The sequence below is a fragment of the Pantherophis guttatus genome, chromosome 2 (assembly GCF_059756535.1).
Source record: "Pantherophis guttatus breed Tessera chromosome 2, ASM5975653v1, whole genome shotgun sequence".
NCBI classification, from domain to species: Eukaryota; Metazoa; Chordata; class Lepidosauria; order Squamata; family Colubridae; genus Pantherophis; species Pantherophis guttatus.
Window position 1 is genome coordinate 158,289,471 of NC_142064.1, and position 15,682 is coordinate 158,305,152.

Sequence of the window (15,682 nt, forward strand, 5' to 3'; positions counted from 1 at the left end):
GTTCTCTAAAACACTTTGCATCAAGATCAGTTTTAACTGAGAATCATTCTTGCTTCCTGCACGGAAAGAGACACTGTTGTATATTCTTCTTTTTTATACCTCGTTGCACTTTCAGGGCAGGATGGGGTATGTACCAGAGAGTTACTTCTTTGGGCTACTACAAACTATTTAATTTTATCTGCTAGATGAGGCCTGGAGAATCCAATTTTCACAGCACCGATAACTACTTTATACTTGTGACACACGGAAGCTACATTTTCCTTTTGCTTCATGGAGAGAATAAGAAACTAGCAGCCAGATGTTAGATTTGTTTATTTCGAGAGCTCCTGGATTAATCAGAAGGTAGAAATTAAGCCATACTTTGAAGAAAAGTACAAATAAGGAATACATTAAACAATCAGGGCAAAAGGTTTGTCATAATTCTTGGAGAGGCAACAAATCCTGTCTTGCACAATTTAACTCAATTTACACATCAGGAGTTCAATCCTATGTTCCCTAACAATGTGCATGAAAACAACAATCAGAATTGGAATCAGGATGTCTTTTTAACAGAAGTTTCCATTTGTGCTACCCCTTAGGTTTCACATTCACCAGGGATTCTTCTACAGTAGGCACCCAGCCCTGTAGCCCCACAGACTATGTATGTGTGCTGTATTTACACCAGAGCAGGGCATGAGCATCAGCATTTATTTCCTATAAGAAAGGCGAAGGAAAGCAGTATTGCAGACCAAGAATTATTTCACAGGCCTGGCACTGCCTCATTTCCTTTCTCACCATCTCCCAGGATTAAATGTCTGCTGAATGTGCATCCAGCTTCCGACGGACTCCTTGAGCAGCCAGGAGAAGCAGGATGCCAGCCAAACCCTCTGTGCCAAAAGAGAGCCATGCAAGTGACAGGGACCAGCCAAAGGTAATATGGACACGGTCAAAACGCTGTTCGTCAAACATACGCACAGTCTCAATGAACGCGGCTTTGGAGTAGCAGATATAGGTACTTGTCCCGGACAGAGTCAGGAGTGCTGAAAGGGAAGAAAAGTGGAGAAGAAGTCATCAGAGGAGCAACTTGAGTAGCAAATACAGTCGTTTGTTCGTATCAATGGAGGTAAATGGAGCAATCCAGATCACAAACAGAGGACCAAGCAAAGAGGCAGGGCTACCATCTCCTTGTTTGCTTGGAAATTTCTAGAAGCATTTGTAAACTAAATAGATCGTTGCATTCTAATAAAGCAAATCCTTAGATGACACACCTTCATAAAATAAGTTTCCAGTGAGCTCTTGTTGTAAGTATCCAAGAAATAAGTCACACAGGAGAGTGGTCCCTGCTAGAGAAATGCTTGGGGATTCTGTCCAGAAAAGACCTGGATAAATCCATCTACCAACTGTGCTTCAATCGTGTCTCCTATTGGCTTCAGAATAAATTAATTGTTTATAGCTTCTATCATAGTGAATGTGATTATCACAGCAATCTCATTTGCTGGCAAGTTAAGATGCTTATTATGAGATGTCTCACAGATACCTTATGTCCAAGTCTGCTGTGAGTCTCAATTAATGGCTAAAAATACAATCTGCCCTGCATAATCTCAAGAGCTACTACTTGGACCTGAGATGATGGGGGTGAATATTTTATATAATAAACAAACCATGCACACTGTCATTTGAAATGTCAGATCCAACAAGGAGTAGCTGGCAGGCTCGTAATGCAGAGATGCTATGGGATTCTTCGGAATCATTCCAGACATAATATCACTCACCACCCAACAGAAAATAGCAGCCTGTGAAGAGCAGAAGCCAGGAAATCTGGGCCAAGGAGCCAATGATCCCACAGATCCAGCCAAAAATAAGCAAGATGAGGCTGAGTGGCAGCAAGATCATGAAGGCTCGATGCATGTCTGATAAAGGAAAAAAACAGTGGCATAGCAAAAGAAGAAAGTAAAATCCTGGAAGTTAAATAAAGGAATATGCATTGGCTGAATTATAAGAAACTTTCTGCTGGAAACATCACTCCTTCTTAAACATCTATCAATTTTTCCTCTTAAAGAATGAATATTCCCCTTATGCCTATTCCCAAAAATAAAAACAGTGCCCACTTCTAGAAATAATCAGTTTTACAAAAGGCTCCATCCCCTTTTCTGAATTTAGTGTTTTTACAGAGGACAGTGTGAATTTCAAAACGGGAAGAGCTATATAAAATTTCCTATCACCATCAAGGATGCCAAAGTCACATAAATCTCTCTACTCACAGATAAGATGCTGGAGTGATGCTGGTACCAGCCAACTCTCTGCACCAAAGGGGTCGATCAGGGGCATGCAGGCATTTTGTCCTGGGGAAGCAGTAAAATAAGAAAAGCAACAGACATCTAGCATTGGGGTTCATGGTGCTGGATTGCTGACCAATGCAAACTCAGCAACAGGTATGTCCTAGTTCAGTAGAAATTTCAAAGAAATCACAAGCTAGAACTAAACAACAGCAGTCCAACAAGTATTTGTGCTGAGTGACAGTACTTAGAGGTGGTTTTTTTCTCAAGATCACTAATTTGGCTCATTCTAGACAATGAACACTTTTTTGAAAGCTAGAAAGGGCAAAGCAAGCCCCTTTAGGTAGTCTGTTGTACATTCAATTTTTTTCCTGTGATAATATCACAACAGGGGCACTCTTTCCTCATTTCATACCCAGTTGCACGATTCTGATGTGACTTGGAGGAAGAACAAATGAGAAGAATGGGGGATGTGTGTCTCTTGGGTGAGAAAAAGATTCTGCCTGTTGCAAATCTCTCTTGATGGTGGGTACCCTTTTCTCCTAGCTATGCAAGTAGGTAACATTATACTTGACCCATCTCTGCTGCCATAAAAGTTCTTCCCCTCCCCAGATCATGTCATATTGAGAAATGAGGTAATCCTAACAATAGCCGTCCCTACACTTAGAAGAAGGGGTCTCGATGCTCCAGTCAATTGTAACAAAAGGAAGCAAAGCTCAGAAGACGGAAAATGGCTCTGTTTTACAGCCCGATGCAAATGCATGCAGACGCTTAGGATCGGCTTGGGATTCAGTATATACGTGCCATTTCAGTGGGAGTCCAGCTGACAATGAGACATACTAAAAGTCATGCTAGGCATCCGAATGAGATAGCAAGTAGTTTCCCAACGAGTAAGGCTTACACTTATTTAAAAATTGCATGAGAAATGTGGTGCATTCTTCAGAGCTGATGGTTAAAGTAGCAGACAGCAGCCGTTGGCAGCAGCTCCCAACATTTTCTTCATTGTTGTCTCCTTTGCCCAGGAGATCAAGCCTTCTCCTCCACTCCGGGCTCATCTTCTCTTAAGGCAGTATTTCTAGAGCTTGCAGACCAGCTCCTACGGTACCGGAAAGGCACTGGGATACAGAATCAAGGGATGGGTGGGGGGGATTAATGAGCCACAAGAGAGTTAGGAGGCACCCCCCAAATTGGCATTTTTCCTCGAACTATATATCATATTATTCAACTAGCAGGGAAAGCAGCGGAGGAAGCACAAATGTGCTGAGTGGAGATGGCTGGAATGAAGGGCCAGCTGAGTTCAACGTCCTGAGCCGCTTACTCGCTCGCCTCAAGCGCTCAGCCTTCAATAGGGACTGTAGCTCCTAGGCGGATGCAGTTTTCCCTGCCGCGCCGGTTGAAAGCCGCCGGATGGATAGATGGATGGATGGATGGATGGATGGATGGGTGGGTGGATGGATGGATGGGTGGATCATGGATGGGTGGATGGATGGATGCATGGATCATGGATGGATAGATGGATGGATGGATGGATGGATGCATGGATGGATGGATGGATGGATGGATCATGGATGGGTGGATGGATGGATGGATGGACCATGGATGGATAGATGGATGGATGGATGGATGGATGGATGGATGGATGGATGGAAACGCCACAGATGTCCGGGATCAAGTAGCCACGGAGTTCCTGTCCACGCCAAGGAGATGGCATGGGACAGCGGCACCGGCAGGCAAGGAGCAAGCAAGGCTGCCCCGTCCTCCCTTACCTTCGCAGAGCCGCCAGAGCCCGGAGTGAGAACTCAGTTCCTCGCCATCCCGAGCGCTGCCGTTGCGCCCAGCCCCGTCCACGTGGATCAAGTACCAGTAGTCGGTGCCGATGGCCGCAGCCAGAAAGCCGAAGCTGAGTAGCCCATTGAGCGCAGCGGCCAGGCAGAGCGTGCCGGGAGACAGAGCCGCCCCGCACTTGGGCACCATGATCCTGCCTCCAGCACGGCCAGAGCAGGAGCGGAGAAGCTGCAGAGAGAAAGAGAGGAGGGGAGAGAGAGAGACGCCCCCTTTTGGGACGCAGCTCTACCTTCTGAGAGACCTCGGGGGAGCCCAGGAGAGTCGCTCAGTCAGTTGGAAACAAGCAGGTAGCGGGGGCAGTTGCTGCCGGCCTTTGCCCTTCAAACCGGGGAAGAGGAGCACGAAGAGCGCATCTATGGGCAAAAGAGCAGATCCCAGCTTCACCCAGAAGGGAGTCTGCGCCACTCGACAGCAAAAGCAGGTCTTGGAAACCCGACTAGATGTTACTTGGTGGCAGAATCTCCCCTGTTCATTTTTCATCTACTTCCAGTCCATCTAGAAATATAGTTGAGATTCATACAATACCCTAAAACCTGGGATGGGAAGTCCAGGTAAGTTTTTGGCTCTATCCCTTTCAAGATGAAAAGAGTGTTAAGAGGGGTTGGGGAGGGCTGAGGGGTTCTCTCTCACCCCTAATCCAGAGACCCATAACAGATTACTCTACTATAATCCTTGGAGTAAAACTGCAAAATTTGGAAGAAGCATTTTCTCTGTCCTTGAATCTTTTCTGATTGGGGCAACAATGCTACAGGTGACCAAGCAAATGAAATTATGAGTTATAGAAACATAAGGAAAGAGACCAGGATAACAGCAAGAAAAGGAACTTACTGTCTGAAGTGAGTAAAACTTTAAAGCGCTAAAACATCTCAGAAGTATCCAAAAAATTGATAAAGCTTGGATTCCCAGTTCATACCAAGCTATGGTTTTATACTATATTGATTTTTTCTATTTAATTATCCATTTGGCTGGGTTAGTAAACGTGGTAACTCAAAAATAGTTGTCGGACTCAGTATATTTAAGTTGCACTTCTCAGGTTGCTCCCAAGATGTCCTCATCCTCTTGTGTTTGTTACCTATATTTTCATTTGAAACATCTGCAGCAATCATGCTAACCAAATAGACGGTGCTTTAAATTTGTCCCCAAAACTCATTACTTCTGAGGAGCCATTAATCTCCCTATTTCCTATTATGTTCTAATTGCTCTCATATATCCATAACTGAAGTAAGCACTTTTTTCTTTTCTATTGTTTGTGCAAGCCTTAAAATTCTGCACTTAAGTCTGCACTACTATTAATCTTCTCATCATTCCTATCACCCATCTCCTCCCACTTATGACTGTATGACTGTAACCTTGTTGCTTGTATCCTTACAATTTATATTGACTGTTTCCTAATATGATTTGATTACTTATTTGTACCTATGACCATCATTAAGTGTTGTACCTTATGATTCTTGATGAATGTATCTTTTATGTACACAGAGAGCATGTGCACCAAGACAAATTCCTTGTGTGTCCAATCACACTTGGCCAATAAAGAATTCTATTCTATTCTATTCTATTCTATTCTATTCTATTCTATTCTAGTCTAGTCTAGTCTAGTCTAGTCTAGTCTAGTCTAGTCTAGTCTAGTCTAGTCTAGTCTATTCTACTGCATTCCATTCCATTCCATTCCATTCCATTCCATTCCATTCCATTCCATTCCATGGGATTCAAGGCAATATTATGTCCAATAATGTGACAACCACTCTGTATTGCCACCTTATAATTAATTTGTTAAGAAACGAAAAGATCCTTTGCCTGAAAGAGAAAATTCAAAATCCTCTTCCCTCAATCACTAAACCTTCTATACCAGAGTGAAAAATAATTGATGATTCACTGCCCTTCAGAGGCATCCAAAAACGTGCTTCTGGGGGTGGGGTGGGGAAGGCTCCATGCTGTCTAGCTGCAGGGCTCTCTCTGATCTGAAAGATGGTTGCAACCACCCTGTCTCCTTAGAAATATCCTACTGTGATATGAATTAGTGCAAATGTGTCAAGAAACTGCAGTGCCATTGTTTCAATTGCATTACAGTTGCACTGGGGATCTATTATGGTTTCACCACTGAGCAAAGGGCATAGTTAACAGCAACGGTGCCCATTGCAAATCATTCTTGGGGGTCATTAGGAATGCTCTCAACTTTTTAAGAACATAAAGCATCCTTTCCAAGCTGTTTATTTAGCTTGTTAAGCTTTGCGAGAGTGTGAGGGAATTTTACAGTCTCCCAATGTGGATAATTTCCGGTCATGCTGGAGACGTTGTATAAGAAGGCTGCCTACTGTAGTAAAAAAATCAGCTCCTATTAAACACACACAAAGCGATACATGGACTGCCTGTTGTCTTTTCATCAATCTCTACCCTGAAAAGTGAATTTTTAAAGGAACAATAGAAGTCAGACCCTTATTACAAAATAGTTGTTCATCTGCCAGACAACACCAACTATTCTTGCAATAAAGCTTTTGTATTACTCAAACAAGGAATGCTTTGTCTGAATGTATGTTGTGCGGCTGTTATAAGTACTAATACCACAAGCTTTCAACTACAATTGGACTGGCTTTTCTCTGTAATATTGTTAACTATTAAAGAGCAGGATCCATTTTAAGTTACAGTGATAGAGCAGTTCTTGTTTTGAGGGACACAATTAACTGGTCAATCACATCATTCAATTCCCAACCGGATCTGATATTTTAAGATCTACAAATGAAGTAAAATCAGTTTATAGAAATTAACACCCTTTCAATTTTTCCTAAATCTTTTTAAAAGGCAATCTAGAGTACTCTTGTTTACTGAGAAGATGAATTACATAATTGTGAATCAAGATCACAATTAATGTACAATTTTACCAACATTGCACAACCAGAGGACCTTGAGGTTAATATAGAACCAATGACAATTACTGAAGTTCAGGACACAATATGACTGTTTAAAAAATGACAAAGCAAGTGGCTTGGATTAAATATCCACAGAGCTCTTAAAACATAGAATAGAATAGGATAGGATAGGATAGAATAGAATAGAATAGAATAGAATAGAATAGAATAGAATAGAATAGAATAGAATAGAATAGAATAGAATAGAATTTTTATTGGCCAAGTGTGATTGAACACACAAGGAATTTGTCTTTGATGCATATGTTATCAGTGTACATAAAAAGACAAGATACATTTGTCAAGAATCATAGGTACTTAATGATGGTCATAGAGATTGGTACAAGAGCTCCCTATTTTATTACGCAACTGTTGGGCTAGTAATGTGTACCGGAAGATTGGAGGCAGGGCGGTAATCATTAAAATACCAAAGAAAGGGAACCTCAGATTGTAATAACTGGAGGGGCATAACATTGCTACCATGTTTCCCCCAAAATAAGACCCTGTTTTATATTTTTTTTGAACCCTGAAATAAGCGCTTGGCCTTATTGCCATATGCTCAAAAACCCGATTGGGCTTATTATCCAGGGATGTCTTATTTTGCGGGAAACAGGGTCCCTGGAAAAGTTCTATACCTTGTGTTGCCCAGGAAACCACAGGATCAAGTGGATGCATACCTGTGTGAAGAACAAACAAGATTCAGGGAAGGACACTCTTATAACAACCAGATCCTGACCTTAAGAAATATCATCAAACAGTTTAGAATTTTGGAAGCCAATGGTAATCACTTTTATTGACTTCAAAAAGGCTTTTGAGTCAATTCATCAGGAATCACTTTATATTATTGTAAAGTCCTATGGCATTACTCAAAGTTTTATCAACATGTTTAAGAGCCTGTATTATAATTCTAGCTGTTATGTATGAACAGAATGTGACAACACAGCTTTTAACATCAATACTAAGCCGTGGTGGCGCAGTGGTTAGAGTGCAGTACTGCAGGCTACTTCTGCCAATCACCGGCTGCCAGCAATTTGGCAGATCGAATCTCAACAGCTCAAGGTTGACTCAGCCTTCCATCCTTCCAAGGTCGGTAAAATGAGGACCCAGATTGTTGGGGGCAATTTGCTGATTCTGTAAACTGCTTAGAGAGGGCTGTAAAGCCCTGTGAAGCGGTATATAAGTCTAAGTGCTATCGCTAATACAGGAGTTAGACAGGCATATATACTATCGCCATTCTTCTTTCTCCTCCCCATGTAATTTTTGTTATGCAAGAGCAATGGATAAGCCATCTAACAAATTTGGGTTTTGTGGATGACATTGCACTGCTTGGTGAAACAAAGGTGTGTTTGCAAGAAATGATCACCAGCTTAGATAACGAGGTCAACAAAATTGGCTTACATATAAATTTTGAGAAGACAAAGTTTATGCACATTGGAACAGTCAATGGCCAGGCTATAGAACAATCCAACGATTTATTTAACTTGTGAGCATTATATCTATCAATGGAGGTACAGATAAGGACATTAATTATATTGGCTTGGAATGGCAGCAGCTGTGTTTCAATGCATGCACCCAATTTGGTCTCTGGCAGATATATGTATTACCACAAAGATAAAACTCTTCAAGAATGTTTATTTATTTATTTATTTATTTATTTATTTATTTATTTATTTATTTATTTATTTATTTATTTATTACATGTATTTATATGCCACCATTCTCCCGAAGGACTCAGGGCGGCAAACACAGGTTAAGAAACATGTACAATAAAATCCCATTTTAAACCAAATAACTAATTAATAATAAATAATAAAACCCGGAAAGAATGTTGTTCTACAAACTGCAATATATGCTTGTGAAACATGGAAGTGTACAACCAAGATGATTAAATGGTTAAATGTTTTCCAGCATTGCTGTTTGAAAATACTTTGTCTCTTATATTATGACCACATCACTAATGAAGAGGTATTACAAAGATCAGATTTAGATAACCTATTGAAAAGTGGGTGACAACTAACGATGGTGATGATGAATTAACAACATCACACTGTTCATCTGATATATCCAGTCAATCTTTTTGCAAACTCATTTATGTTACAACATATCCTTCAACAATAAATTTTGAAAGTTAGTTGTGCACTATTTAAGTATTTACATTATTGAAAGTTCTGGCACTCAGTTTCATTGGATGATTGCAAGTCAACTGAAGGATAATTTTCTCTGTTCACCTTCTCTTATAAGCAAAGTAAACTCTACTATTTGATAGGAAGTTTGGAATCTTTTCTAACATTTCTTTTTAGTTTATGTCAGTGAAACATAAAGCCTACATATCTATAAACGTTTTCTATTGCCTCTAATCTATCATTCTATTGCCTCTATATTTCTATATTATTATCTATAGTAATACTAATATAACAATGTTTTCTTCTTCCAAACGCTATTCTGCTTTAATTCCTCTCTCTATAATTTCTTCTGCTTTTTTCTTTTCCATTACTGGCCAGCATGTAGAGTATTTGCAACTTTCCATATTATGCTTTTGTACTTAACTTTTCCTTGCTGTGCCACTATTTTTGTTGTGCTTCTTTTCCTCTGGATTATTCACTACTTTAAAGAAAAATGCTTTCTTTTGTTCAGCTGCTTTTCAATTTCTTGGTAGTTGCAGAGCTTCCAAAATGCACACCCCCTCCTATCTCCACCTATATCTGTTCAAAGGTTGCAGCTTTATTGTCAACACAGCAGTGCTGATATAGGGAGAAGGCTTAAATAGGAGGTGAAGAGGGCAATCCAAGTGTCTACATTTTTTCTAAGCAGCCTCCTCTTTTACAGTACCCCTTTGAGGATGACCATTGCAAAGAATCAAAGACAGAATCAAAATATAGCTGTTTCCTAAGAACGCAGTTCACCCACTCTTCTCAATTGATTCTATTTTCAAGAATGGGTCAGAGCTTCATTTAGCACCTGAGAGCAATGTTTGCCTTCAAACAATTTTGCCCAGGAAACTATTACAATATGGTAAACATGGTATTTTATAAAAAGGAATATTTATTCATAAACACATTAGAAAAAATTCCATAAATAGTAACTACAAAAAAATTTAACATAAACTTGAACAGCAGACTTTGAGCAACTCAACTTTTCATTTTGCTCAATACCATTTAGACACTCAAAAAGCCCACAGCATCCAATGGCATATACAGTTTATGAACGCAGCTGGTCTATTTTTCCACGGATCAGATTAGCATATTTCTCCATCTCGGTAATTGTGTGCTTAACTTCTTTTTCCTAGAAGAAAATGAAAAACACATATTCCTATTAATAAATAGGCAGCTATTTATAGGGAAAAAAACTATATAGGGAATCTTATCCTAATGAACAGAAATCTACCTAAATAATTCACTTTGAGATAGAAATCAGCCAATAACAAACAGGCTTACGCACTGTAGCTAAATTAGGACATACGGTATGTATGTAGCCATATGACCCCTATAGCACAATAGGGAAAGCAGAGTAATTCTAGAAGGAATTCTAGAAGACATTCTAGAAGGAAAGCCATAATAATTTATAATAGCCAAAAATTGAAAGGAGTCTAGTATCATCTTTATTACAGCTTCTTCCCCAATTGCATCTCAGAACAAGGGTAAAGTTTCAACCTCACAGGATACTTACTCCATTACAGGTCTTAAAGTAGCCGTTTTGGAGAAAAACAACTTTGCCAGCACTATTGAATCAGAGATTGCTGAATTCACATATATGTCAAAAGGCTTCAAGCTATATCAGGATGTCTCAACAAATACAGTAGACTTTAATACAACACAATTTTATTTATTGCACAACTCCTTATTATGCAATAAGGAATTTATAATCTATATCGCATGTAACCTACATCCGAGTAACCTATCTGTCTTCTCCTCCCCCGCCCCATTCCCAGCTTTATTCCAATTTAATTTGGCATTAATCAAATTTAATTAATCAATTTGGCATTTCATGCATCTGATGAAATGAGCTGTAGTTCATTCTTTAATAAAATGTGTTAATCTGAAAAGGTGCTATCAAACTCCTGCAGAGTGATGAGACTACTCAAGCTAAGTTAATGGTTCCTTGCAAGTTATACTCACAATCAAATTTTTCATCCTCTCTTTACGAAGTTTCATAAATTCCTCTACTGTCAGGTCACAAATGTCTTTCTGTAGAGCAAGAAATGCACAGCTGGGGGAGTGTTTACGGTGCTCTTCCCTAGAAATTTGAAATACAAGTCATAATCATGCAATAATTAATCATGCACCCATAATCACAGCCTAGCCAGCTCTAGAGAGACTAATATCCGCGTTCTCTTCTTTAGTCAAATTGATTTCCAAACAGCTTACATGTTTTCATAAAGCTCAGAAAGTATAGCTAACTTTTATGCCAGTCTTTTCTGGCATCCAGGGCCCGAATGTGTCACGTCCCTACGCCTGGTATAGAGAAGTGGGGGGGGGGGGGGGGGGGGGATTGTGATACGTCCCATGGGCTGGATGCATCATGTGCTGGCCATGCCAATGCCCGGTTTAGTGAAGGGGAAAAAAGTTCCGATATATCACGTGACGCCACTGTGACGTTTGACACCCTTGATTAGGATTAGCTGACAGGACAAATATAAAACCCTTACAAACACCCCACACGATATTCTAGAGGTTTCTGGACTGTGTAAATTCACAATCAAGATTCCAGGTTCCCATCCTCCTACCTCAGTGAAAGAAGGGGAAAAAACGTGAGTTGAAAAACTTGAGTGGAAGCCAGCTGTACTGACTGCAAAGTATTAGCTGATCATCTTAACAATTACTGTCAGCCATACAATTAATAATCAGATAGAGATGTTGAACCCGTCTTTGACAAGTGGCTTAATTTGCTTTGACGTGGCTCTAACAGTACTATGGAAAAAGAGTGGATGACATAATAAATTATTAATATCTAGTACTACAATTCTATATTTGCCTCTATCATCTTCAATATTATCAACTAAATTTAATGTTTTGCAAGATCACCTAAGTGTATTTGTTGAGCTTTCTTTCCTAAAACTCCTTTGGTATCATTAAAAGTCTTAGGATAACAATTTCAAAGTACTTACATGGGGTCATCATCAGGTTCCCATCCCTCTAATTCTTTAAAACATATAAAACATTGTGCCACATCGGAAGCATTCTCAATAGGACAGTGAATGAATCCAGCTTCAGCCATCTGAATTGGGAAAGGGTGAAGAGACAGAGCAAGACAAATGAGAAAAAATGTTCAACAAAGTTATACATTTCAAGTTATACAGCTGATTTCTGAAACGGGGCTGTAGTTAAAGAATGATTTCACCGGAGGTCTCCTTGATTCTAAATAACATCTGACTCTTACCCTGTTACAAATATATGAAAAGAACAGGAAAAGAATAGTAATGTTTTGTGTGTACAGTGCTATTTCAAATTTCTAAGATTAGCTAATACACACATTCATAAAAAAATTCAAATAGGAAGCAAGATAAGTAAAATAAATTTAAAAATTTAAGAGGACACTTTTAAAATGTCCTATAATGGGTTAGCATTATGATTAGCCTGTATCAATTCACTGAAATATATATACAGAGAGAGCAGCCATTGTAAGCAAGATTCCCCTTCAAGAGCTTTTTGACATGAAAATAGCTAGGAAACTGATTTCTCCAGCATAAAAGGATTGCATTCTTCCCATATTAAGAGTTGGTTCTTCTCCCAGGTGTTGAACCAGGACGTCATAGGAGAGGGTCTCCGGACACTAAGAGAGGGCATTTTATTGTACTGCAATGTTTTAAATCCTTGTTAGCCATCCAGGATTGCTTGGCATATCAAGCATATAAAGAAAGAGGCTTGCCCTTGCTGCCATTTGTTTGCCAGGCTCAAATCAAGACACTGGTTGGGGGACAGACTTAAAGGAATCACAGTTTCCTTTAAGAAATGCCCAACTGGCTGATTACATCAGTCCATTGAAGCCTTTTTGCAGAGAGGATGCACAACACCCGACAAAGGGACAGCTTTGCAACCCATGGTGCTTTTTTCTGTGCCTGGAGTTTGTCATTTGTGAGTAAAGCAGGCTATGAATCCCTGAAGAATAGGAATAGGAACAGAACAGAATAGAGCTGGAAGGGATCTTGGAGGTCTTCTAGTCCAACCCCCTGCTCAAGCAGGAGACCCTATACCATTTCAGATAAGTGACTGTCTAGTAGTCTAGTAGTAATCTTTTTTGTTGTTGTTGTTGTAGGATGACCAAACTCGGTTGCAGCATTCCAGGTGTGGTCTTACTAGGGCTTTGTAAAGCGGTACTAATACTTGGCGTGGTTTTGATGCTTGGGGGGAAAAGCCCATTTAAACAGGAGGAGGAGGAGGACTTCCAAGGCAGGAAAGCCCACCCGTCCCGCACCCCCGAGAGAAGAGGGACCCCAGGGAGGGCTTGGCAGAAACGGGGCCCTCACCCTGTCTGCAGTGCAGGAGCAGTCGGAGTCGAAGGGCCACTGGGTAAACGTGGAGAGACGCTTCTCTTTCAGGTACAACTCGAGGCCCGGCGGGACCTGCCCTTTCCCCTCCGCGACAGACATGACGGTTGCCGGAGTTTTCAAACCGCCGCGGGAAAGAAAAAAAAAAACAAAACGGCTTTCCGAGGCATGATGGGAAATAGGCTGAGCGCTGACGTCATGTATGCCGCGCCCCCATGAGCGCTGAACATGCTGGGAAGCGTAGTTCTTCTTCACGATCGCAATGAACAAAGAACGGGCTTTGTTCTACAATTTTAAAAAAAGCACTTCCGTATCGACAGCAGCTTTTAGAAAAATGGCCCTTTGAAACCCTTACTGATTTTTTTTGTACTTTATAAGGGTAAAACAAAACTAGATCTCCAAGTTGTCCTTTCAAACTGGAAAACTCCACTTTTTAAAATATCTGGTGTGGCAGTAAGAGCGAAGGTTTTTGTGACTTTTAACTATGAACAGGAAGTCATTGTTTTGGTGTTACCATTAGCCGCAAAGTAATGGTAATGCCCATGAAAGTATAGTAGATGGCAGCACCTTGATGCCCTTGATAAAAAGTTAACCAGGGTTGGGTATGGTTAGTTATTGGACTAGGTCACTAGGAAATCCAATGGCTGCCTAGCCTAAGAATTTGAAAAAGGCTGTCAAGCAGTCAATTATAAACCATTTTCACACTGTACTGTGGCCCAGAAAACTACTTGTGGGTCCCCAGTCACAATAAATTGAGTTCACTTCGGATTTCAATTTACTTTCTTAACATTACTAGACAGCATAGAATTAATTTCTGAGTGAATACAATAAACGTAGGTAAGTTCAAAGATTTATTTCCCCTTGGCAATAGCTCTTTCCCTTGGCTAATTCTTTAAAGTTTATTATTTTTCCTTACACTTCCATTGTTCTCTGGTAAAACCTACCCTGAATTGCAAGGAAAGCAGCGGAGGAAGCACAAATGTGCTGAGTGGGGATAGCCGGAATGAAGGGCCAGCTGAGTTCAAAGTCCTGAGCCGCTACACGCTCACCTCAAGCGCTCAGCCTTCAATAGGGACTGTAGCTCCTAGGCGGATGCAGTTTTCCCTGCCGCGCCAGTTGAAAGCCGATGGATGGATGGATGGATGGATGGAAACGCCACAGATGTCCGGGATCAAGTAGCCACGGAGTTCCTGTCCACGCCAAGGAGATGGCATGGGACAGCGGCACCGGCAGGCAAGGAGCAAGCAAGGCTGCCCCGTCCTCCCTTACCTTCGCAGAGCCGCCAGAGCCCGGAGTGAGAACTCAGTTCCTCGCCATCCCGAGCGCTGCCGTTGCGCCCAGCCCCGTCCACGTGGATCAAGTACCAGTAGTCGGTGCCGATGGCCGCAGCCAGAAAGCCGAAGCTGAGTAGCCCATTGAGCGCAGCGGCCAGGCAGAGCGTGCCGGGAGACAGAGCCGCCCCGCACTTGGGCACCATGATCCTGCCTCCAGCACGGCCAGAGCAGGAGCGGAGAAGCTGCAGAGAGAAAGAGAGGAGGGGAGAGAGAGAGACGCCCCCTTTTGGGACGCAGCTCTACCTTCTGAGAGACCTCGGGGGAGCCCAGGAGAGTCGCTCAGTCAGTTGGAAACAAGCAGGTAGCGGGGGCAGTTGCTGCCGGCCTTTGCCCTTCAAACCGGGGAAGAGGAGCACGAAGAGCGCATCTATGGGCAAAAGAGCAGATCCCAGCTTCACCCAGAAGGGAGTCTGCGCCACTCGACAGCAAAAGCAGGTCTTGGAAACCCGACTAGATGTTACTTGGTGGCAGAATCTCCCCTGTTCATTTTTCATCTACTTCCAGTCCATCTAGAAATATAGTTGAGATTCATACAATACCCTAAAACCTGGGATGGGAAGTCCAGGTAAGTTTTTGGCTCTATCCCTTTCAAGATGAAAAGAGTGTTAAGAGGGGTTGGGGAGGGCTGTGGGGTTCTACATGGTTTTATACTGTATTGATTTTGATTATTGAATTATCCGTTTAGCTGGGTTAGTAAACATGGTAACTCAAAAATAGTTGTCAGACTCAGTATATTTAAGTTGCACTTCTCAGGTTTCTCCCAAGATGTCCTCATCTTACCTATATTTTCATTTGAAACATCTGCAGCAATCATGCTAAGCAAATAGAAGGTGCTTTAAATTTCTCCCCAAAACTCATTAC

General features: G+C 41.2%; 2 protein-coding genes across 2 annotated transcripts; both read right to left on the reverse strand.

The window, feature by feature from the left end:
• Window positions 1–307: 307 nt before the first annotated feature.
• TMEM235 (transmembrane protein 235) lies at window positions 308–4,370 on the reverse strand. Its single transcript, XM_060688249.2, has 4 exons — window positions 4,022–4,370; window positions 2,241–2,321; window positions 1,752–1,889; window positions 308–1,019 (listed from the first exon to the last, which is right to left on the reverse strand). Exons 1-4 carry the CDS (start codon window positions 4,227–4,229, stop codon window positions 787–789), a joined length of 660 nt encoding a protein of 219 aa, XP_060544232.2. The 5' UTR covers window positions 4,230–4,370; the 3' UTR covers window positions 308–786.
• A 5,655-nt stretch (window positions 4,371–10,025) lies between these two features.
• On the reverse strand, window positions 10,026–13,686 carry LOC132710851 (baculoviral IAP repeat-containing protein 5-like). Its single transcript, XM_087887100.1, has 4 exons — window positions 13,467–13,686; window positions 12,108–12,217; window positions 11,119–11,236; window positions 10,026–10,285 (listed from the first exon to the last, which is right to left on the reverse strand). The coding sequence occupies exons 1-4, from the start codon at window positions 13,587–13,589 to the stop codon at window positions 10,202–10,204; spliced, it is 435 nt and encodes a 144-aa protein (XP_087743226.1). The 5' UTR covers window positions 13,590–13,686; the 3' UTR covers window positions 10,026–10,201.
• Between the last annotated feature and the right edge of the window lie 1,996 nt (window positions 13,687–15,682).